This window comes from Cyprinus carpio, chromosome B8 (assembly GCF_018340385.1).
Source record: "Cyprinus carpio isolate SPL01 chromosome B8, ASM1834038v1, whole genome shotgun sequence".
Taxonomy (NCBI): domain Eukaryota; kingdom Metazoa; phylum Chordata; class Actinopteri; order Cypriniformes; family Cyprinidae; genus Cyprinus; species Cyprinus carpio.
Genome location: NC_056604.1, coordinates 688,237 through 713,236, shown reverse-complemented (window position 1 = coordinate 713,236; position 25,000 = coordinate 688,237). Strand labels below are relative to the sequence as shown.

The following is a 25,000-nucleotide window of genomic DNA, read 5'->3' as shown; positions in this document are numbered from 1 at the left end:
AGACAAGAACACTAATTAAGAGAATGATTATTTGCCGTGAAAGCACTGAATGTGTTCTGGAGTCTGATGTTTTCTGCATGAGTTGTTGAGGGAAAGGCTCTCGTCTCGCTCTCATTTGTTTAGTAAAGATGCGGCGAGCCGGACAGACCAGGCTTCCTGTATTAGAATAAGCCACATCCTCTGTTTTGGTTCAATAAGAGCACAGAGCGTCAGGTTGACGTGACTGTCAGAGCGCCCTGGATTCACGCGGCTGTTTTGTTTGCGAGCCGTTGAGGGGAAAAAGCCTCATTGTTCTATTGAGGTTCTTGTGTCCCTAAAGCGGGATGAATGGAGCGGGGCCAAAGCGGATTTTCACACGCTCGTCCCACTGCGCCGCTGTACAGTAGAGAACGCCGCGATTGTCCCGCGCTCGCTCTGAGGCTTCACCTTGACAGACGGACGGGAGGCCTCTCCTCCTCCAGACACTGCTGGGAAAACTGCCGAAATATGACCAGACGTCCGAAACCAGTTCCCCATTCATTCATACGAGTCTAGTTCTGATGATTCGATAAATAACTGCTTTTAAAAATGCTTATTTATTGTGTCACAGTGCAGAAAACAAGTAATCAAAACCAGCTGTGTTTACTGTCTTCATTCATCTTCCTAGTGAATAGGATTGAGGAAGGAGCGAGACACTTCACACTGAAAAAAATTATTCTCTTACTCAGTGTTTGTGTCTTGTTTTCTGGTATAAATATCTAAACATCCTTGAATCAAGATGCATATACATATATATATATATATATATATATATAAATAAATTATGTGTGTTTTTCCTTAAAACAAGTAAAAATATCTGCTAATGGGGCAAGAAACACAATCTTGTTTAGCCTTTGAATTAAGATTATTTTTCTTTCTCCATTGGAAGATATTTTTGCTTGTTTTAAGGAAAAACGAACACAATTTTTATATTTTTTTTTTTACAGAAAACAAGACTAAAAATCTTAAATCATTTTACTTGTACAGTAAATGCATCTTGATTCAAGAATGTTTAGATATTTATACTAGAAAACCAGACACACACACTGAGTAAGAGATTATTTTGCAGTGCAGGACAACTTTACAAAAATTTCCCAAATTATCAGAAAGTTTCCAAAAATTCTGGAAAGACTTCTGGAAATGTTCCACCCCTTTGCAACCCTACTAGTGAACCATTCATTATAGTTAATATTTTGAATTAGATTTTATTTTTTATAATTTCAGTTTTCATGTTAAATAACATTAAAAGTTTAGTCATTTTTTTTCTTTATGTCTGTAGTTTTTTATTTTTATTTCAGATTTAGTTATTTCAGTATTTCAGATTTTTTTTATAATTTTAAGTCAACAAACATATAATATTGAAAAATTATCCTAATTCCAACTGAGAACTGCTGGTTTCGTCTGGCCAGAGGAGAACAACACACTATTTCTCTGTTTAATACAGTAAAGCTGCTTTGACACTATCTGCATTGTAAAAAGCGCTAGGCCTACAGTATATAAATAATGGTGACTTGACTTGACTTGAAAAAAAAATGTATATAAAATAATAAAACTAAATGAAAATGACAAATGTTGCTTTGGCAACTAGCTGAGAAAATATATATATTTTATTGTATTTCACTTAAGCTTTATTTCAAGAAACACATTTTTTTATGGTTTAGTTAACTATGATATCCCTGATCTGAAAAAGGCAATGAAAATGGTGATTAAAATGGTGAAAAACCACAATGATGAAACAAAATCCTTGAAATCAGCTTCATTTTCAGACTCAAATCTCCTTCTGAAGACCATGAGGCCGAGACACAAATCTTTTGTGTGTTCCTCAGAGAAATTAAGGCTCAAACAGCAGCGCTCCCATCAAAGTTCAGTCGAAGCACAGATGCATTGTGGTCGTCTCATTAAAAAACACACAGATCTTCATATGACTCTTTATAGAGTGACTCGTTCATGACTCGAGTCTGGCCACATCACAGCTCGACCCGCCACCGTCTGCTTCTCATTTAATGGGAAACGATCCGGCCGCACATGCTCAGTTTCATCATGTTCACCTCAAACATCTGGAGAAAACTGACATGGGTTCATATTTATGTGACTTACAGAAGAACTGCACAAACTACTCGATTTTGTATCTAAGCATGTTTGCCAAATGTGGTATTTCTATAATTCACAAACTGAATTGTCATTCAATGCTCTTCACATATTGAGTATCTAACAGCAGTGTTTCACCTAAATTAACCCTCTGGTGCTCGGTGGTCATTTTTAAATGAAAAATTTTATGGTTTTAGATGTTTTAATCATCGGAATTGTACAAAACCTTGCAAAAGTTTTGGCACTTGCTGTGTGAACACACGCACACACAAAAATAATGGACATGATTCGAAAAGGTTGAGTGTTTTTTGTCACAATTGTCAAAAATAACGCACTGGAAACAATTACGAAGCAAATTCCATTTAGTGGAAACAGTACTGCGGCCAAACGAAATCTGACTGAAAGCTCATTTTTTGTGATATCAACCTCAAATTTGGAACACAATTTGTTTCGATATTCATGCAGTTTTAGAGTATAAAACATGTTTTGTAAAATGCATATATTCCATAAGAATATGCAAAAACTTCTACGACTTTTATTTATTTTACTTTTTAACTTTTTTCACTTCAGCAATAATCTGCCAAATGTCTTCTTTAAAAAGAGACCAAACATAAGATTCACGACAGTATAAGGTGAATATTTCATTTTCAGGGCAATGAATATATTTTAGTACCATAAAATCCCCTAAAATACAAAATATTAAATAAAAACCACTACTGAACTAAAATATAGTGCATTAATTTCATTGAAAAAAAAAAACATCCAAGTGAGCAGCAGCAGAGGGTTAGAACAGTTTACTGCCTCACAGGAGAACAGGACTCGTTAGCCAAACTTCAGATGATCCCATAATGCAGTGCCGTGGCCTCATTAAAACACGCGTCTGTCATTAGCATACGAGCGGCTGACGAAGCTCTGGCTCTAATAAAGCTGGTCTGTTTCTCCTCTGGCCTACATCTAACGTGAGTGAGACTGTAATGAGCGCGTCCTCAGGAGGAAACACACACGATGCTGTTTACTGATGTTCAGATGAACCCGGGCCGGAGGTGAGCGTGAATCATCCAGAAAGAACGTCACCTGACACGCTTCGTCTAAACACACGACTCGCTCATGACACCAGTTCATTTCAGTCTGCTAGAAAACCAAAAGTTGATGTGTTTCCTCAGCGACCAGCACGGATCAGCTCCTGCATGACGAAGCGGATATCATCCTCTTCTGGAAGGACAAACAAAGTAGTTTCTCTTTCACAGTGAAACACACAGCGTCTATACGACATGCGGCGGCAACAACAATACTACAACGAGAATAAAAGCCTTCCTTCTTTCTTTGTGTGAACATCTGGGCGGGATTATGCAAATCTTCCCACATCGTGACGTGAGATGTGGGGCGTGTTAGAACGAGCCGTTTCAGGGGGTGTGGACGAGTGTTAACTTTTATAAAGAATATCTCTTTGGTTTTAAGACTTTATAGTCTTTGCAACTTCACAGATCTTCTTTATTCACCAAGAGCTTGTAACACTCCAAAGAGAAAGAAAAACTTTAATTGCATCATATGACCCCATTAAGGAAAAACTAATAACATTTTAATATTTTTAACAGAAAACAAGACATAATATCTTAAGTTATTTTACTTGTAAAGTAAATTAATCTTGATTCAAGAATAATTTCTAGATATTTATACTAGAAAACCAGACACAAACACTAAGAGAATTATTTTTTGCGGTGTACTGTTAGATACATCACAAGCATCAGAATTTCATCATAGAAATATCAGCATATGCAGCAAACTTTTATTGTTGCTCAGTTTGAGTCTCTGATAAAACTGAGCTGCTTTTTCCTCCATGCTCTCACTGTATCAGAATCATAAAAGCCTGATGGATCAAATACATTGACACATATGCAAAGTTTTGTTCTGTGTTTTGTCTGAACTGTTCCGTATGTCAGGACCTTTCCAGGGTTAATGTGTGATCATGAGCAGATATTCTCCATCCTCCAGATGAAGTACAGGACTGATATCAGCACTGAACATCACATTGAAGATTAATTTATGGACCTCACAGAGCTAAGAATAGATCCACAGACTGCCGAACGTCCCTGATGGGTTGAATTATATAAGACGCACGTTTCTGGCTGCATAAACAGGTAAACAGCTCCAGAAAGATTCAGATGCGCTTTAATAATTGATGGAGCTCAGCGGGCGCCGCTGATGAGAGAAGCACATTTGCCTGAGAGCTGATGATGAAAAGCAACACAGAAAGGAATAAACAGCAGGAATCTTCATCTGGGTTAAAGAATTTGAGGCAATCGGGACGAGTTAAACTCAGTTTATCCCACATTCACACGGCAGCGATTCAAAGTCAACCTCACGCAAGCAATTCTTCAGAGGAACGGTTTTGTTGTGGTTACAGACTGTGATCTGGATTATAATGACTGATGCTTAGAACAGAGCAACAACAACAAAACCCTCTTCATCAAAACTCTGTTCCGGGCCAGAGACGAGAACTGCAAAGCCTCCATTTCTGATGTGATTTTGGGAAGGATCTCCCGCTCAGAGCATCACCGCAGGCAAAGCAGCTCAACTGAGAAGATCCTTTTCCCAGGATGCAATGCTGAAGAGTGACACATGAATGCTGCTTCCTCCAACAGGAACTTAAATCGTTACAGTGTTTCATCACGACAGCATTCTCATAATGAACCTGCTCTGAAAAAGAGCAAGAGTTAACTGTGTTAACTGACAGACACTGAAGTTTATTAAAGTTATAGTTCACCCAAAAAAGTTATTTGGCCCCATTGACTTCCATAGTATAGAAAAACACTATTTACATCAATGGACATCAGAAATTGTTTGGTTATCCACATTCTTCAAAATATCTTTTTGTGTGTTCAGCAGAAGAAAGAAAGTCCTACAGGTTTGGAATGACTTGAGGGAGAGTAAATGGATGAACTATCTCTTTAAATACCGCATTTCCCATTATGAATTATGATAGAGTTTGGTTCATCGATCCGTTGGGTCGGATTGCTTTCTGACCACAACCAAACCACTCCTGAGTTCACTTTAGCCCATCTGGGACTGATAGTTTTGATGCGATTCATATATATCTGAATGAACTGAACTAAGGGATCGAACAGCAGGTTCCAGCTCTGAAAACACCTTAAAACATGACAAAAAACTACAGTAGCATTATAACTGGATTTCAGGGACAAAATGTCGGATGATATAAAATACAAGCGACTTAAGCCCAGCTCACACAGAACTGGTTTTGTGGCCAGTGTAATGGAGAAATTCAAGCCACCTTTATTTATACAGTGCTTTATACAATACTGATCGTGTCAAAGCAGCTTTGTCAACAGAAAAACAGTTGGTCAAGAATGCAAGAGGACAATGACAAAGAGTCATTTTTCCAGCTAAAGTCAATTCACTGATGATGTCATCATCCAGTTCAGCTCTCTCCCGAAAAAACACAAGGTCAAGAGCTTCTTTTAACTTGACCGAAGCATTTCTAGAACAGTGTTTCTTGTGCAAGATTCTGCAGAAGATGCGAGCATCAAACACATCCTTCAGGCACATTTACAAACAAAAACACTGGAAAAGTAGCACAATGGAATGCAAAAATGTGTTCTGTGTGAACGGCTCTTTATAAAAGCTGACTAAAAGCTGATTTCAGTGATGAACTGCCTTTAGCTGTAACTTCGCATTATTGACACTGTTCTCCTAATTAATGTTGTTCAGTTGCTTTGCCACAATCTGTTTTGTTTAAAGCGCTATATAAATAAAGGTGACTTGACTTGACTACAAACAAGACGGTGTTGTAATTAAAGAGCAACACTAGAATTACTGTAACAAAACGAGAGAGACACAGAGAGTCTCACAGTCTCCTCCAGACGGTCACCTAGACGCTCCTCAAGACGCCTCCGCCAATACAAAAACACACACACAAACCAAACTGATACTCACACACACACACACACACACACACACACACACACACAAACACACACACACTCACACACACACACACACACAGCGCTCAGTGGATTAACAGACACAAGCTCAAACACACTGAACCACCGCCTGCATCATGTGTGTGTGTGTGTGTGTGTGTGTGTGTGTGTGTGTGTGTGTGTGTGTGTTCCCATCTTTCAGAAGAGTGTTCACTGCTGTTTAACACATTCACACGCTTACACAAATCAAACTGCAATACAACCAACATTAACACATTTAATCCCACCAGTCACAATAGTGACCGTAAAAAAGGTTTTCTTTGATAAAGCTCCAAAAACCATACTGACTGACGTTTTAGTGCATTTCCTGCAAATATGGAAAAAATAAGGGGTCTCAATTACATATGTGCAGTGTCACATGATTAATGCAGATTGTCACATGACCAGAGCAGTTTACTTCCTGTTTGCACCTTGAGAAGATGCTGCTGCATCAAAGCTCCAAAACAAAAGTCTTGTAAAGTATGTTAACATAAAGATATGACGAAGCTTTCTGGTACACGCTATCTTTAAGGTGTCTAGTATTAATATATGAATTTACATATATTGAGTTCCCTTTTAGTCAGTCATGTTCGACATTACGAGCCCCAATCACCTCTGAGCTTTAGAAGAAAAGGCCAATGAGAACTGACGAGTGGAATTTGCATGCCAAGCCACTCCCCCGTACATACGGGTATATAAGATGGTATATAAATGGGTATATAAAACGGGTATACGGGTTCCCTTCCGCTGTCGCCTCTGGCTTTCTTCATTTCCAGTGATATCGTCGACTTGATTGCACAGATACTATTTAAACTGAACTGAGCTGCATGATGACATCACTGAATTCAATGATGAACTGCCTTTAACTAAAAATTTTAGATTTACTATTGTCATATTTTCCTATTTAATACTGTAAAGTGCTTTGACACAATCTGTATTGTTAAAATCTCTCTCTCACAAACACACACACACAGAGGTCTGATTTGTCCAAGAATGTGGCCCCGTGCTGAACTCCGGCCAGACCCCTCAAAAGACAGACAAAGATGTGACATCACGCTCTGCTGCTCTCTACCGCGGTAAACAGAGGGATAAAGCAGCACACAATGCCATGGGCCCCCAGGGGCCCCGCCGATCCTCTGTGAGCAGGAGCATCGCCTGTAATAATGACGTAATTGTTGTTTTAACGATGCAGAAACCGACACTGTCACTCACTTTACAAAAATCAAAACCAGAACACATTTTGATCGTTCACACTGTCCTAGTAGAATGCAGTTAGAATGGCCTGAAAATGCCCCAGTATTTGTCTTACATTTCTACATGATATAATCAATATCACATGCAGTTTCGAATATCAGCGCAAATCACAGATGTGATGCTGTCAGTATTGTCAGTTTTGCTCTATTTAGCCAAACAAAAATAGTTCCAAACAAAACATTACATAGTAAGTGAATCCACTTTTTTGAACAAATCAATGATTCACTGAAGAGAGTCAGCTGCCTTGTTGCTGAATGAATCAACTGTTTTAATGAATCATTTGCGTAAATGACTCACTCGTTAATTAAGAGTAGTAATAGACAACAATACATTGTATGAGTCACAATTATACATTTCTCTTTTATGACAAAAATCATTAGGATATTAAGTAAAGATCATGTTCCATGAAGATATTTAGTAAATTTCCTACCGTAAATATATCAAAACTTAATTTTTGATTAGTAATATGCATTGCTAAGAACTTCATTTGAACAACTTTAAAGATGATTTCCTCAATATTTAGATTTTTTTGCTCCCTCAGATTCCAGATTTTCAAATAGTTGTATCTCAGAAAAATATTCCCCCCAAAAAAAACCATACATCAATGGAGAGATTATTTATTCAGCTTCAGATGATGTATAAAGCTTAATTTAAAAAAAAAAAAAACTGATCCTTATGACGTTTTGTGCTCCAGGGTCACATTTAGTCTTTTTCATAAAGTATCTTTTCATTTAAAAAAAAAAAATCTAATTTCATATTTCAATATTCAAAATATTATTTTAGGAGCATTAATCTCATTTTGCACTACTTATGCAACTGTAATTACAGTGTAACTTCTTCTGCAGTGCAAAACTGGATTTTACTCACACTGGTTTCTTTTGATTGGTAACAGCCTACAGTATCTTCTTATTCTAATTGAATGTATTGATTAAATGTAAGTATTTGAGATAAAAGATGATGCATATATCTAACAGGGTTGGCCTTATAAAGGTAAAATGCCCTGGAGATCAGTTTAAGAGGGCAAATGTCAGCCCTTAATGGAAAAGTTGATTTCTGGCACAGAATATGAAAAGCTTTGAGTCATCAGTCCAGAACGGGCCAAGACACCAGCACAAAAACACACTCAGCAAGATACTGTCTAATTACATTAACGATAACATCCCAGAAAATACACACAGTGTTAGACGGGATCGTGAAGAACTCGTGAGTTTCTGTGCGAATGCGAGCGTTCTGACAAGAAAGGAGCCCAGCAGTCAAACGAGATGTTTAATTACTGTCTTTATCTGCCGCTGACGGAGAACGAGGTCGCTGCAGAACGAGCGAGGATTCAACAAAGAGTTTCCGCTCCTCCGTGACCCAACCCAGAAAAACAAAGAAGAAACGCCTGCTGCTTCGATAAAGCTTTGAGAACGCAGAATAAAGCACAGATCCACAGGAGTGAACCTGCGTCTCTTCAGAGGAGCACTGTGTCGTGATGAGGGACAGACGGGAAACACGGCGCCTCTTAACACATTTCACTGCACTGCATTAATACAAGCCTTCATCACGACAAACAAACCCAGACAGAGACAAACGTCAAGAGTTCACAGCAGAAGCACATGATTGTCTCAGCTCAGTGCTACACTGAGAAACACGTTCTTCAGCCTGCATTGATTTAAATCAGCCTTCATATGATGCAATGCTTTCAATGTCACTGTAATGTGTCTGTTCTTATCTCATCTGTTACGAGCATGCATTTAGCAGATGCTTTTATCCAAAGCGACTTGCAAAAGAGTTTTAATGCATCATGTGCATCTTTTATTCAGGTTATGAAGTATAATGCAGCTTATACAGTTATGAGGACATTTATAATGCATCATAGTATTTTACCAGAGACATATCTTTAGTGCAAAACGGAAAATAATCTATTAACATAATTTTGCATAATTATTTTCTAGAGTCAAAGGTTGAATCATTTGTGACCCTGGACCACAGAACCGGTCAATTTTTTGAAAAGCTGAATAAATAATCTTTGAAAATCTGGAATCTGAGGGAGCAAAAAAAATCTAAATATTGAGAAAATCATCTTTAAAGTTGTTCAAATGAAGTTCTTAGCAATGCATATAACTAATCAAAAATTAAGTTTTGATATATTTACGGTAGGAAATTTACTAAATATCTTCATGGAACATGGTCTTTACTTAATATCCTAATGATTTTTGGTATAAAAGAGAAATGTATAATTGTGACCCATACAATGTATTGTTGTCTATTGCTACAAATATACCTCCTTTCATTGCATTGTTGTCTATATAGTGTTCACATGCTTTTGGTGTCTGTTAGCAGCAACTACTGTTTTTTATTGTGCATTTTAATTCAAATTTGCTTTGATATTATTATGACTAGTAAATGAGCTCAGCTGTAGTTCAGGACTGATAACACATGGTTTCTGTTCTTCACATTGAGTCTTTAGCTTCTGAAACGTTCACTCAGCATGAGCTCAAACGCCACAGAAGCCTTGAACTCGCTCGCAGGGCTTTAGACCTCTGATCGTATGAAGAACACACACACACATGCAGCCACAGCGCCACCATCTGAGCGCCGGAGGAACTGCAGCTCCATCTCTCCGTTCACACAGAAAACACTGGAACGCAGGAGCTTCTCCTCCGTGTCTGTCCTGATCGTGGGTTGATCTGAAAGCTGAGAAGCGTGTGTGTTTACCTCGGTGTCGTCCTCCGTCCCGAGCCCCAGACTGAGGACAGCATGCGGCGCCTACAGTCCGCTCCGAGCCGATGAAGCCATCTGCAGATTGAGCTGCCAACACACACCAGAAACACACTCAGCTTACCTTTACTTGGAAATCTAATGATCTCTTTTGATACTTACATCACTGTGAAAACTCCCTTTAGGAACCTGTATTTTTAGGAGTGTAGAGTCATTAGTCCGTGAGTCTGTGTTGTTTGTGAGTCTTTTGACCGATTCAGTTCAAGGAATCATTCAGAGAGTCATTTATCCGTCAGTTCACACTGTAGTGATTGATTAGACCAATTCAAAATGTGAGTTCGGGACTGTTTGAGTCTTTTTGATTGATTCATTACGAGGAATTGTCAGACTCTACACTCTTCTCCATTGGCATTGATGCTTTCATGAAAAACCTTTGTTTTAAGAATCTGTTCACTGATCTGACATGAATGAAGGCTCTCATCTTCTCGAATATCAAATGTTTATAAGAACTCTTCTGAAGGTTTTCCCAGGGTCAGACTGGGCAGAGATAGGGCTCAGATTCATGTGAACATGTAGAACTGAGCATGAACTCTCCTTGTTTGGGGCAAATATCCCGAGTCGGCTCTTCTCCAGGACCTCTGGAGCAGCTGAAGCCCAGACCTCGACTCTCTCCGACCGGACGCTGAGGTTCTCCAGCTGCTGTCTGAGAGCGCGGGTTTGAGGTTGTGATACACGGCCTGCAGAGAGAAACCCTCTGATCATGCATTCATAAAACCGGCTCATTCCTGCAATACGAACAGAAATACAAACAAACTTCCTGCATAACTCTTATTCACAGATGCTAGAACAGAAGAGGAAAACACATTTTATTTTCTCCAGACTGAACAGTACAGACTTGTCTTTATTCATCTGATTTAGTTTGTGCTCGTATCTCTCTTTCTGTGACAGATTTAACAATTCCATCTCGATTCTCTTTTAGAAACTTTCTTAAAATATGTAATATTATGCATTCTGTTGGTTAGGAGGAGATCTTGTAAAACTTTAAAATAATTTAGCAATTTCACATAATTTAAGCAGTTTTCAAGCGTCTCTTCATAAACACCCAATCAGAAATGTAATATATGACATGTATTATTGCCATGTAAGTTACTTATAAGGCCGTATGTATAATTTTACACACATATATTCTTTGGGTAGATGAATAGATAAGTGTATAACATATAGAAAATTGACATAGTATGTCTTTACATGTGCATTCTGTATGTGTTAATATATTTTGATGTATTTTGTGCTATTATATGTAGCAACCATATATGTGATCAATATATATTTTACTTATATACACATCTTTATTAAAACACTGCAAAAATGATTCTCTTACTCAGTGTTTGTGTCTTGTTTTCTAGTATAAATATCTAAACATTCTTGAATCAGAATTTACTGTACAATTAAATGATTTAAGATATTGAGTCTTGTTTTCTAAAAAAAAATATATAAATCTGGTTAATTTTTGCTTAAAACAAGCAGAAATATCTGCCAATGGAGCAAGAAAAATAATCTTGTTTAGCCTCTGCAGAAGAACAGACACAGAATATCCTCAGCAGAGTGATCTGGATTACACAATCGGATTCCAAAAATAGATTCTTGTTTATTTTAATATTTTTTGATATTAGTGTAAATAAGGTGATGAAATAAACAGTTACTGTAAGTGTGAAAGGTTATGTAAACTAACAAAATTTTACAACTTCCTCTACTAAAATCAACCATAGCTTATGGTATTAAAATTGTTTAATTAATAAATACATTTATTACAAAAAATAAAAATAAAACCAAAAATGGTTACTATAGTTAAACCGTGGATTAACTACACTAACCATAGTTTAAATACAGCTGTGGTTATACAAATGCTGATCAATATTCCAAGATAGTCTTTGTTTCTTTGTGCTGCTTGTGTGTTTCTGTGTTAGTTTGTGTTGTGAGTATTTGCAGCATGTGCCGTCAAACTGAAGATGTTTTCTTAATTTTCTTCTTGTGCATGTGTTTTCTGACCTTGCAGTGCTTGAGCTCTCTGAGCCACCGTAGTAATCAGATTACAGTTACTTATGGATTACATGATTACATATCACACACACAATAGCAATAATCTATGATTTATAAAATTAATTTACTGATTCTTCCTAATTCCTCTTTTAAATGTTCCTCGTGGAGATTCAGACAGTCATTATGTGCTACACTGCATTTGATGAATGGATTTACAAAAATCACTTCAGGTTTAAGAAGTGTTATATCAACTACTGATATATATATTAATTTTTATTTGATATTTTACCATCAAGGCTATTACTTTGGAGGGCGTATGTCTTTCAAACACATTAAAATGCACAAATTCACCAACTTGTTTGTCATCTGATCCTCTTTCAGCTAATATATTTTTATTTGTAGTACCCCTGAGATATTATATAATTAATCAACACACCTGCATGTTTATTGGTTCTCTGGTGTTGGTTATGGTCACATGACACTCAGATAAACAAATACAATATATCATTTTTTCAGTAAAATGTTACTGTCATGTAATTTGGACTCAGAAACGGATTACAATGTGTAAGTAATCTTCCCAGCTCTGACTATCATATATGAATTATTAGTTACAGTTATTGATCAGTGGCTGTCATAACGTGTTAAACGAGCATCTCTCGGTCAGACTGGTGATCTGTATCGAGTATTAATTCCGCAGAAATACAGCGAGATCGTGTTTTACCTCTGTGTCTCTGGGATTACTGAACTCATCGCTCGGTTTGTGTTCGCGTCCAGATACAGTCCCTTGCTGCCGCAAGAGCACGTGACGCGTGACGTCAGCTCGTCGACACGCCCACCGCGCTCAGAAAATGTGTGATGAAATGCGTGTAGCTAAATACTGCCAAAAAAAAAAGAAATTGATGCGCAACTGTCGCCATGGCAACCATAGTTCCCGCCCACATACCATAATTACTGTAGTATACTGTAATGGACAAAAATGAGCAGGCAATGTTTCAGAAAAATCAACTTAATTCAGAGGGAAACACGTTTGCATTGACATTTGTTCGTGTTTTAATCATGAACTCATTTCATATCTTCATTGTGCATCTCCAGTAAATATATCGTGATTTAAGGATGTACTGGAAAACACGACAGAAATACTGAGGAAGAGAATCATGTTTTGCAGTGCTGCCACATTTAATGCCACAGCTTTATGAATTCAAGACTTTCTGCTCTGAGCTTTTAAGTACTTCATTTGAGAAAATGTGAATTACGACTTTTTAAGACCCGCAGAAACCCTGTTAGCCCTATTCTTTCATAATTTCACAAATTATGTGTTTATGAGTCATAATTAGTGTATTTCTTTGTGTATACATGTATTAATAACCATCCACAATACAGAATACTGTTTGATATTTATAGAAATCTGAGTAAACTTGTTCACAAACACAAGAGCCCAGAAAACATGAGTTAGAGAAGAAAATAATTTGATCCTTTATTTTGTTGCGAAAGGAAATAGAAGCAGCACTTAAAAACCAAAACTACCAGCATAAGAAAAGAGAAGAGAAATCATATATAAATATACTCTGAATACACTCATATCATTTAGGCATATACAGCATCATTTATTGAGATATTTCCATACTGGAATGTTTGTCAGGCGTAATGTTGAGAGCGCTACACACACACACACACACACACACACACACACACACACACACACACACACACACACACACACACACACACACACACACACACACACACACACACACACACACACACACACACACACACACACACACACACACACAGACACACAGACACACACACACTCACACAAACACACACTCACTCACACACACACAAACACACACACACACACACACACACACACTCAAACAAAGACACACACACATACACACTCAAACACAGACACACACACATACACTCACACACAGACACACACACACACTCAGAGACCCACTCACAGACACACACTCACACACACTCACTCACACACACTCACTCACACACACACAAACACAGACACTCTCACACACACACACACTCACCCACTCACAGACACACACTCACACACACACACACACACACACACACACACACACACACTCAAACACAGACACACACACATACACACTCAAACACAAACACAGACACAGACACTCACACACAGACACACACACTCACCCACTCACAGACACACACTCACAGACACACACACACACATGCAATCACAGACACACACTCAAACACACACACACACACCGGGGACAGAAGAATCAAATAAATACTTCATTGACAGCATCACACAGTGCCTTCATCATCTGTGATGCAACTCAAGATCTGCTGGACTCTAGTGAACAGTTTCACACTTGTGTGCAGTGTTCACTATTTGAAAGACGGCAGGTTTGGCACTTTGATGCTGATGTCCCCGATGTTGATGTTCTTGGGCATCTCTGGCAGGTTCATGTTCTTGACGGCCGACACGGCACGCGCCGGAGCACCAGCGATCCCAGCCTGAACACACAAACACACAGTTACACAGAGAACCAGCACAGACCAGCACAGACCAGCACAGACCAGCAGGCACACCATAGATCACAGGATGCAAACAAATGCTCTGATCTCAAAGCTCTGCTCATGCATAACCAGACGGGATGGAAACAGAGTGAGGAACACTACAGAAGCTGAGGACAGAGAGCAGAAACTGATCCAGATGAAATGAGACGCACAAACCCTCACAATCTCAGACTGAGCTCCTGGGATCTACAGGCCGTGTTTCAGAATATAATGCCCACTAAGGGATATTCACTAATAATTTAATTCAAGTATTTTCACTACTTGAAATAAATTAAACGTTAACTGTACAAAATAATTTTTAATGTAGTTTAATTTGCTGAACATATACACATACATACATATATATATACACATACATACATATATATATACACATACATATATGTATATATATATATATATATATATATATATATATATATTTTGCAAAATCAGATATCTCCATTGTGACAGAGGACTCTTTGTGCTACTGTTATGTTCGCATACACTCACTTTAATCTTCACATATCCCTGCTATAACCATTTCAATAATCACGCACACTCCAGATAGGTTTAATTATTACATCTTTTATTTACTTATCTGTATATTTGTCAGTTTGTGTCTCTGTTCGTGCTGTGAGGTTTCTTGCTTGTGGCGTCTTCCGTGTTGGATCTGCTGTGAGTATGGCAGATGAGAAGGGTCAAAACGCCGGCAGCGGTTCGTAAATGCTTAATACAGGAACTTTCGCAGGCTGCGCATGCACAAACCTTCCGCCGGCTGGACTGTTCTATGTTATGTTTGGGGAGGGGAAACGGGGAAAATAGTTCTTGATTTATGTCTTAACTGTTTACCATTGAGGATAATGCATGCATAGTTTGAATCAAGACTTGTATACCCATGAGAAATGTGTGTATAATTAACTTAGCTTTTTGTAGAAGATTGAAAAAGTATTCCTTACCTTGTACTTACCTTCAATTGGTTACTCTCTTTTCTCTCTACACTATAAAAGGGTTGATTTATTTCTCATTTAGGAGGGAAGCTGAGGAGGACAGTTGGTAGTGCAAGCCATGCCAGTGGAAAAAACTTTTTTGTAGAAGTAAGCTCAGCCAAGCACTGGTTGTACATATTTTGTAAAGATTTTTTTTTTTTGGTGTTGGTTAAAATTTTGGTATTTTGGGACTGTGGACATTGGAAATGGTTGTGCCATCATTCCTGTGTTTTTCAAACCTCCCTCTTCACAAGTGGTGTCAGAAGTGGGATGGCCAGTCATCAGTAAAACAACATCAGAGCAGTTCCTCGCCACCTGTAGACTCACAGGGAACAACAGATCTCCACCCTCTGCTACGCCAAGAACCAAGGGTGCCAGTATACCAAGAAGAAGAGGATATAGAAAACTACCTCTGGTGGTTTGAACGTTTGGCAAAGACTTGGGGTTGGCCTGAGGAGGAATGGGCGTGTCGGCTGGTGCCCTTCCTGACCAGAAAGGCGCTTAAGGCGTACATTGCTATGGACGAAGACAGGGCCGATGTCTATGAGAACCTCAGAGAGTCACTGCTGGAGAAATTTAATATTTCAGCAGAGACCTACCGTCAACGATTTAGGCAGACATCAACACCCTCAGGAGAGACACCTACCGAGACCTAAAACTGTCTAAAGGGGCTCTATCATCGCTGGAACAGACCGGAGCAACGCACTAAAGAGGAGATCACCATCCTAGAGCAAATCCTTTGAGTTCTGTCCTATGAGGTTTGAACCTGGGAGTGCCTCAAGGGTTAACAGGGTTTTCATCCTTTGAACTGGCGTGTGGGTGGTTGGTTCAAGGTCCTCTGGATCTGTTAAGGAGAAGCTGGGAGGCACCGACAGCATCAGCAGAGGAAGAAAGCGGCATTGTCCAATACATACAATAGATGAGAGACCGTCTGGAGGCATACCGAGAACAGGGCTGGGAGAATCTTAAGAAAGCTCAGAAAGCCCAGAAATTGTGGTATGATTGGTGTGCTAGGCACAGAGAATTCCAACCAGGGCAGAAAGTGCTACTGTTGTTACCATTATCTGCAAGCAAATTATTAGCAAAGTGGCAGGGACCCTACAGCATCCTCAGGAAAATGGGACCAGTCACGTACCAAATTGACCACCTGGACAAAGGGAAGAAAAGCCAAGTCTACCAGGTCAGCCTCATCAAAGAATGGTTAGAAAGAATGCCTGAAGGGAAAAGGCCATGATGGCATGCAAGGTGGTCCCAGAAGATGAGGAAGATGATGAAAAAGTGGATGATGAGGCTTTGAAAACTCCCCAATCTGTGGTGGGCCTGGACCATCTGGAGAGTCAAGTCAAATCAAGTCATCTTTATTTATATAGTGCTTTAAACAAAACAAATTGTGTCAAAGCAACTGAACAACATTAATTAGGACAACAGTGCGTCAATAATCCAAAATGACAGTTAAAGGCAGTTCATCATTGAATTCAGTGATGTCATCATGCAGCTCAGTTCAGTTTAAATGGTATCTGTGCAATAATTTGCAATCAAGTCAACGATATCGCTGTAAATGAAGTGTCCCCCACTAAGCAAGCCAGAGGCGACAGCGGCAAGGAACCAAATCTCCATCGGTGACAGAATGGAGAAAAAACCTTGGGAGAAACCAGGCTCAGTTGGGGAGCCAGTTCTCCTCTGAACAGAAGAAACCAGCAGTTTAACTCCAGGCTGCAGCAAAGTCAGATTGTGCAGAAGAATCATCTGTTTCCTGTGGTCTTGTCCCGGTGGTCGTCTGAGACAAGGTCTTTACAGGGGATCTGTCTCTGGGGCTCTAGTCCTGGTCTCCTCTGTCTTTCAGGGCTGTAGAGGTCCTTTCTAGGTGCTGATCCACCATCTGATCTGAATACGTACTCGATCCGGGTGACTGCAGTGACCCTCTGATCTGGATACAGACTGGATCTGGTGGCTACAGTGACCTCGGAATAAGAGAGAAAACAGACTAATATTAGCATAGATGCCATTCTTCTAACGATGTAGCAAGTACATCGGGTGTTATGGGAAGGGTCTCCGGTTCCGGTTTACCTAATTAATGCAGCCTTAAAATCCTATAACGGATTTGGATATTAGAAGCGTATTAGTGTGTTACGTGTAAGCCAGGTTAAAGAGATGGGTCTTTAATCTAGATTTAAACTGCAAAAGTGAGTCTGCCTCCCGAACAATGTTAGGAGCTAGAGTTAGAGTTTAGGCGCTAAATAGGAAAAGGATCTGCCACCCGCAGTGAGAACCAGTTTGTTGGAGCATATTGTTAGTCTGACTGACCATAACCCTATTTGGCAGAGGCCTTATCGTGTACCTGAAAGCCTCATAGCCCCACTGAAAAAGGAGATCCAAGTGATGAGAGACATGGGGGGTCATAGAACCATCAACCTGTGCATGGAGTAGTCCAATCGTTCCGTTTATGGACCATGTTCTCCAGGATTGTGAGGACTGCAGTGCCGCTTATTTGGATGATGTTTTTATATACAGTAACACCTGAGACGATCACCTACAGCATCTGCATTGAGTCCTCAGCAAGATCAGTAAAGCAGGCTTGACACTGAACGTCTCTAAGTGTGAGTGGAAGTGAAACCCCAGGTCGACAAGGTTGAAGCCACATGCAAATGTCCCAGACCTCGTACAAAGAAGGAGGTACGTTCTTTCCTTGGACTAGATGGATGGTCCTGGCATTTCATACCACTGTACTCTAGCATAGCTGTGCCCTTGACTAACCTAACCACCAAAGCTGCTAAAAACCCAGTGCCTTGGACTGAAGACTGTGGGCAAGTTTTCACACAGTTTAAACATCACATGTGTGCCTCTCCAGTCCTTAAGACCCCTGACTTTTTTGTGTCTCTGTTTGTGCTGTGAGGTTTCTTGCTTGTGGCGTCTTCCGTGTTGGATCTGTTGTGAGTACAGCAGATGAGAAGGGTCAAAACGCCGGCAGCGGTTCGTAAATGCTTAATACAGGAACTTTTGCAGGCAGCGCATGCACAAACCTTCCGCCGGCTGGACTGTTCCATGTGATTATGTTTGGGGAGGGGAAACGGGGAAAAATGTTCTTGATTTATGTCTTAACTGTTTACCATCGAGGATAATACATGCATAGTTTGAATCAAGACTTGTATACCCATGAGAAATGTGTGTATAATTAACTTACCTTTTTGTAGATGGTTGAAAAATTATTCCTTACCTTGTACTTACCTTCAAATGGTTTCTCTCTTTTCTCTCTACACTATAAAAGGGTTGATTTATTTCTCATTTAGGAGGGAAGTTGAGGAGGACAGTTGGTAGTGCAAGCCATGCCAGTGGAAAACCTTTTTTGTAGAAGGTAGCTCGGTAAAGCTTGTAAAGATTTGTATTTTTTTTTTCTTGGTCTTGGTTAAAATTTTAGTGTATTTTGGTACTGTGGACAAACCTGCCTCTTCACATCTGTTTTTAAAAAATGTTTTAAAAATCATGTTTTTTTGTGCTGCTTTCCAATCAATATCAATCAAACTGCAGTTGGGTTGTTATGATTAAATAATAACAAAAAAAATAGAGCTAACTAACACAATAAAACAATAAAAAAAACATGATTTAAGAAAATTAATAAAAACGGAGTTATCTGTTTTTGCAAATAAACTCTTCATGTGTGTGTGTGTGTGTGTATATATATATATATATATATATATATATATATATATATATATATAGTGTTTAATTTAAAAAATACCTAAAAAATAAATAAAAGCCTATTGATAACACAGCCTGTAATAGTATATGAATGGTAATAAAGTAAGTGTGTTGACGTCACTGAATGGCAGGATTACATGGTTAATCTGGGTCAGCTCCACTGATCAGAATCCAATTAAACTGCGATTAATGATGATTCAGCCGTTTTCAGCAGAACAGCAGCTGCTAGTGTTTCGTCAGAGAGAATAACACTCTCGAGTCTGTTCTGCAGCACTTTGACAAACGTGTAATCAACATTCGCTTACATCTGCTTCCTCATACGGCAGGGTTTGCTTTAATCACATTAAATGAAGACACAAAGTAAGACTAGTTAAAACTGAAACTAACTAATCAGAACAAGTACACAGCCGAGTAAAGACTGACCACCTGCATGCGGACAAATGCTCTTAAAGCATCCAGACAGTCGTGAGGCCTGAAGAGTCTTCATCAAACAGTCAGTCTTTACCCGCCATCTGTTCAGCTGGAGCAGTGCATCATGGGACAGCGCTCAGACAGACACTGAACAACAGGACAGATGAGAATACTGTACTTACCCTCCGCGTGTGTGTGTGTGTGTGTGTGTGTGTGTGAGTGTGTGTGTGTGTGTGTGTGTGTGTGTGTGTGTGTGTGTGTGAGTGTCAGTGTCAGTGTGTGTGAGCTATGGATCTACTCTCATCTCTAGAGGATCATGATGTTCACACAGATCTGCTCTAATCTAAGCTGTGATCCTGAGGACAGACAGTCTCACACCGGACTCACGCTCTGCCAAACATCGCAGGAACACTTCACACATGGGTTTAACATGCTTTATAAACACTACCAGTCAAAAGATTTTTCTTTGAAAGCAAGTCTCTTCTGCTCATCAAGCCTGCATTTATTTGATCCCAAGTACAGCAAAAACAGCACAAGTTTAAAATATATATTTACTATTTAAAACATCTGTTTTCTATGTGAATCTCTTTCAAATTATTATCAATTTCTAAAACACTAATATTTATTTTCAAAATCATTAATCCAATCTTCAATGACACATGATCTTCAGAAATCATTCTAATATGATGATTTGCTGCTCAAGAAACATTTCTGATTATTATCAATTATTATCACACACAATTTAATGACCTTTTTAATACTAAAATTGTAAATATTCATCAACAATTAACTTCTCAAAATAATGTGGCATCTGATCTGTCATATTTACGTTCCAGTGATTCTCATTTGTCTCTATTTTACAGTTTTGAACTTCTAGCTATTGATGAAATATCAGGTTTTAACAAACAATCTAAGTCTTGCACTTGTCAGTTAGATCCACTCACCTGGTCAAAGCTTGTTTTTCTTCTCTATCTGGTATAGTAACTGATATTACACACTCGTCTCTCACCTCTGGTGTGGTTCCTTCATCTTTTAAGGTTACTGTAATCACTCCAAGACTTAAGAAACCAGGAGCTGACACTAATAATTTAGCTAATTTTCGCCCAATTTCCAATTTGCCCTTTCTCTCAAACATTTTGGAAAGAGTTGTTGCATCTCAGGTTCATTCACATCTCTTAAAAAATAGCCTGTTTAAAAAATTCCAATCTGGTTTTCGCCCTTTGCATAGTACAGAGACTGCTGTGGTAAAAGTTGTTAATGATCTGCTGATCTCAGCCGATTCTGGACTTTTAACTATACTTATTCTACTTGATTTAACTGCGGCCTTTGATACAATTTCTCATCAAGTTCTCTTGGATAGATTACTCTCTGTAGGAATTACTGGTGTCCCTCTCAGTTGGTTGAGATCTTATCTCTCTGGGCGCACTCAATTTGTTCGACTTAAAAATGTATTATCTCATATGTTTCACCTGTTACAGCTGGTGTTCCTCAAGGCTCTGTTTTGGGCCCTGTTTTATTTATTATTTATTTACCACCCCTTGGTAACATTTTTAGGCAGTATGGCATCAGTCTTCATTGCTGTGCTGACGACACCCAGCTTTATTTGTCCTCTAAGCCAAATTCTACCCTTCTTTCCTCCTCTCTTTTGGGCTGCTTAGAAGAGATTAAATCCTGGTTTTTGCGTAACTTTCTCAAGCTGAATATTGACAAAACAGAAGTTCTCCTTGTTGGTACCAAATCTAATTAGTCAAAATCCAACAGTTTCTCACTTTCTGTTGATAACTCTGTGATCTCCCCATCTACTCAGGTTAAAAGTCTGGGAGTGTTCCTCGATAGTACTTTATCTTTTGAAAAGCATGTGAATAATATTACTCGGTCTGCGTATCAGCCGCCTTTGTCCATTTCTCACACCAAATTCCACAGCTATTCTTGTACATGCTCTAGTTACCTCGCACACTGTTTAACAGATATTCACATAGAAAACAGCTTTTTAAATAGTAAAAATATTTCACAATATTACTGTTTTTGCTGTACTTTAGATCAAATAAATGCAGGCTTGGTGAGCAGAAGAGACTTCTTCAAAAAACATTAAAATCTTACTGTTCAAAAACCTTTGACTGGTCGTGTATGAATCATCTGATGTCTTTATGATTGTGCTGCTGTGTTGTGTCTGCTGGATCTGATGTGCTCCGTGTGAGCGTCTGTCGGTCCTCAGGAGGTGTGTGTGGAGCTCAGCAGTACCTGTGTCTACCTGTCCTGTCTGGGACACTGAAAGACAAAGGTCTGCAGAAAGAGAGAAACGCACAGAGCTGGAGACAGTCAGGAGAGAGTGAAGAGAGACAGTTACAGCAGCTCAAGATCAACACACTTCATCCAGAACGACCGCCACGACCCAAACACAGTCAGCCAGAAACAATAACTCTAGAGAGGAGCCTTTTGATAAATATATGCACTATCTGTGACCCTGCAGCACAGAAGCAGTCATCAGTAGCACAGATATATTTGTAGCAATAGACAACAATACATTGTATGAGTCACAATTATACATTTCTCTTTTATGACAAAAATCATTAGGATATTAAGTAAAGATCATGTTCCATGAAGATATTTAGTAAATTTCCTACAGTAAATATATCAAAACTTAATTTTTGATTAGTAATATGCATTGCTAAGAACTTCATTTGAACAACTTTAAAGATGATTTTCTCAATATTTAGATTTTTTTGCTCCCTCAGATTCCAGATTTTCAAATAGTTGTATCTCAGACAAATATTGTCCTCCTAACAAACCATACATCAATGGAGAGATGATTTATTCAGCTTCAGATGATGTATACATCTCAGTTTCACAAAAAGAATCCTTATGACTGGTTTTGTGCTCCAGGGTCACATATAACATATTCATTATATTTTTACTCAAGCTAATTTTCATTATTTAATGTATGTTTGAATAAATCTGCCATGAAGGCAAGTTTTTATTAAAGCCAACTGTTATTCAACAACAAATTAGAGAATTAACACTATTTTGTTGACATAAAACTGCCTTCTGTGCAAGTTAAATGTGTGTACAAGGACTCTGCGGCAGGACTCTGCTCTCGGCGGGGGGTCTGTGAGAAATTATCTGAAACAACGTCTGAAATTATCATTTTTATTCATTTAAATAATAGTTTTATTTTAAAATTGCACAGATTTTTGATGCAGATTTAAATAAAAAGCAAATTAAAAATATTATTTTGATTATGAGAATTTAAAGTCAATGCATGTCACACTGCAAAAACTTTTTATTTTATTATTTATTTTTGGCTTTTTTTTTTGAGACGAGTACAGAAAAATTAAAATTATGTCCAGTATGTGTGTGATTTATATATATACACACACATTATCTCGGAGTCGAAACATGACGTGTTTCTCTTAGGGTTCACTCTAATGCAATTCAACATCAGAATAAACACAGATTTAGAATCATTACTGACAGAAAATAACACGTCGCCTTTGGCTTGACTAGTTTGGGTTTAAAAGACACTTAATATTCATGTTAAATATTACTGATTTAACAGCACTGACACTATCAGATGAGAACAAAACTGAATTGAGCTGAATATCACTGCAAAAATGATTCTCTTACTCAGTGTTTGTGTCTTGTGTTCTAGTATAAATATCTAAACATTCTTGAATCAAGATGCATTTACTGTACAAGTACAATGATTTAAGATATTAAAGGGATACTCCACCCCAAAATGAAAATGTTGTCATTAATCACTTACCCGAATGTCGTTCCAAACCCGTAAAAGCTCTGTTCATCTTCAGAACACAATTTAAGATATTTTGGATGAAAACCGGGAGGCTTGTGACTGTCTCATAGACTGACAAATAAATAACAGTGTCAAGGTCTCCAAATCAGCGTAGTGCCATTTTGACAATTCTGAGCAGTACACTCTTCTGTGTCAGCCGCGCCACAAGGACTCGTTTTTTTACGTTTATTACACTTTGGTTTGAAAGCAAACAGCGCATCGGCGCAGTGCAGCCGACACAGAAGAGCGTTCATCACCTGCGTCCAGCTCAGATTTGTCAGAATGGTGCTACGCTGATTTGGAGAGACACAGAGGAGAGGAATTGTTGAATAAAGTTATTTTTGTTCTCTTCGTGTACAGAAAGTATTCTCACTGCTTCATAACGTTACGGTTGAATCACTGATGGCAGATGGAGTATTCTGAAGATGCTCTTCATACTTTCCTGGACCTTGACACTGTTATTTATTTGGCAGTCTATGAGACAGTCACAAGCCTCCCGGTTTTCATCCAAAATATCTTAAATTGTGTTCTGAAGACGAACGGAGCTTTTACGGGTTTGGAACGACATGATTAATGACAACATTTTCATTTTGGGATGGAGTAACGCTTTAATATCTTAAATCATTGTACTTGTTCAGTAAATGCATCTTGATTCAAGAATGTTTAGACACTTATTCTAGAACACAAGACACAAACACTGAGTAAGAGCGTGATTCTTGCCGTGTATGTGTTCTGCTGTATATCTGAGTTGAATATGCTCATACTTGGCTCTGTTATTGATCTGATTATGACTGTTGTCTTCTGTAGAGCTGCTTTACAGCTGAATTGGTTTGCATCATGTTTGTCTCTGTGAAGCTGCTCTGAACAGATCTGATGGTGCTCTGTGTGCGGACGGAGGTTGCTTCAGAATCCCACACCGATCTGATGTTCAGAGCAGCAGCAGCAGACGTTCAGAACCAGGGCGTCACAGAAGGGCATTCTGGGACATGCGCATGCAGCAGACGGAGCCGCTCTCACCTCAGACTTCTCCATCTTGCCCTGCGCCTCCACCTGCGTGATGATCTCGCTCATGTTGGTCTCCAGCACCATGCCCCCCATCACCATCTCCGCCAGGATGTTGTGCACCTGCACACACACACACACACACACACACAGACAGACGTGTCAGCGTCCCGCGGCTAGTGCTAGCGCTAGCGCTCGTGTGCCTCACCTTATCCAGGTGGAAGATCAGGTCCAGCTCACACACGTTCTCGAAGCATTTATCCAGCGTCTCCACGAACACCTGCGACACACAGAGAGCAGAGACACACATCCTTTAACAGCAAGATAAAGAGAGAAACACCGCTCTTTCTCAGTATTTTGTCTTGTTTCTTTGCAAATGTCTGAAGATTCTTAAATCAAGATGACAGAAGATATGAAGTCTTGTTTTCTGAGATACTGACGTGAGTTTAAGATTAAAACAAGAACAATGG

The 25,000-nt window shown here is 38.9% G+C and overlaps 1 protein-coding gene and 1 long non-coding RNA gene across 4 annotated transcripts in view; both read right to left on the bottom strand.

Annotated features, from left to right (window-relative positions):
- Window positions 1-12,975, bottom strand: part of LOC109089375 — a 20,041-nt gene extending 7,066 nt beyond the window's left edge. The window contains exons 1-3 of one of the 2 annotated variants that reach the window (XR_006155371.1): window positions 12,802-12,975; window positions 10,230-10,777; window positions 10,038-10,130 (exon numbers count right to left, since the gene is read on the bottom strand). This is a non-coding gene — a long non-coding RNA (uncharacterized LOC109089375). Of the gene's footprint in view, window positions 1-10,037; window positions 10,131-10,202; window positions 10,778-12,801 lie in introns of both variants that reach the window. The other variant, XR_006155370.1, reaches the window with a different exon arrangement.
- A 1,262-nt stretch (window positions 12,976-14,237) lies between these two features.
- LOC109079102 (AP-3 complex subunit sigma-1) overlaps window positions 14,238-25,000 on the bottom strand; it is an 18,074-nt gene continuing 7,311 nt past the window's right edge. Inside the window, exons 4-7 of one of the 2 annotated variants that reach the window (XM_042729171.1) lie at window positions 24,739-24,810; window positions 24,546-24,653; window positions 21,980-22,021; window positions 14,465-14,600 (exon numbers count right to left, since the gene is read on the bottom strand). In XM_042729171.1, the coding sequence (XP_042585105.1) occupies window positions 21,986-22,021; window positions 24,546-24,653; window positions 24,739-24,810 (216 nt within the window). In that variant the 3' untranslated portion in view covers window positions 14,465-14,600; window positions 21,980-21,985. Of the gene's footprint in view, window positions 14,601-21,979; window positions 22,022-24,545; window positions 24,654-24,738; window positions 24,811-25,000 lie in introns of both variants that reach the window. The other variant, XM_042729170.1, reaches the window with a different exon arrangement.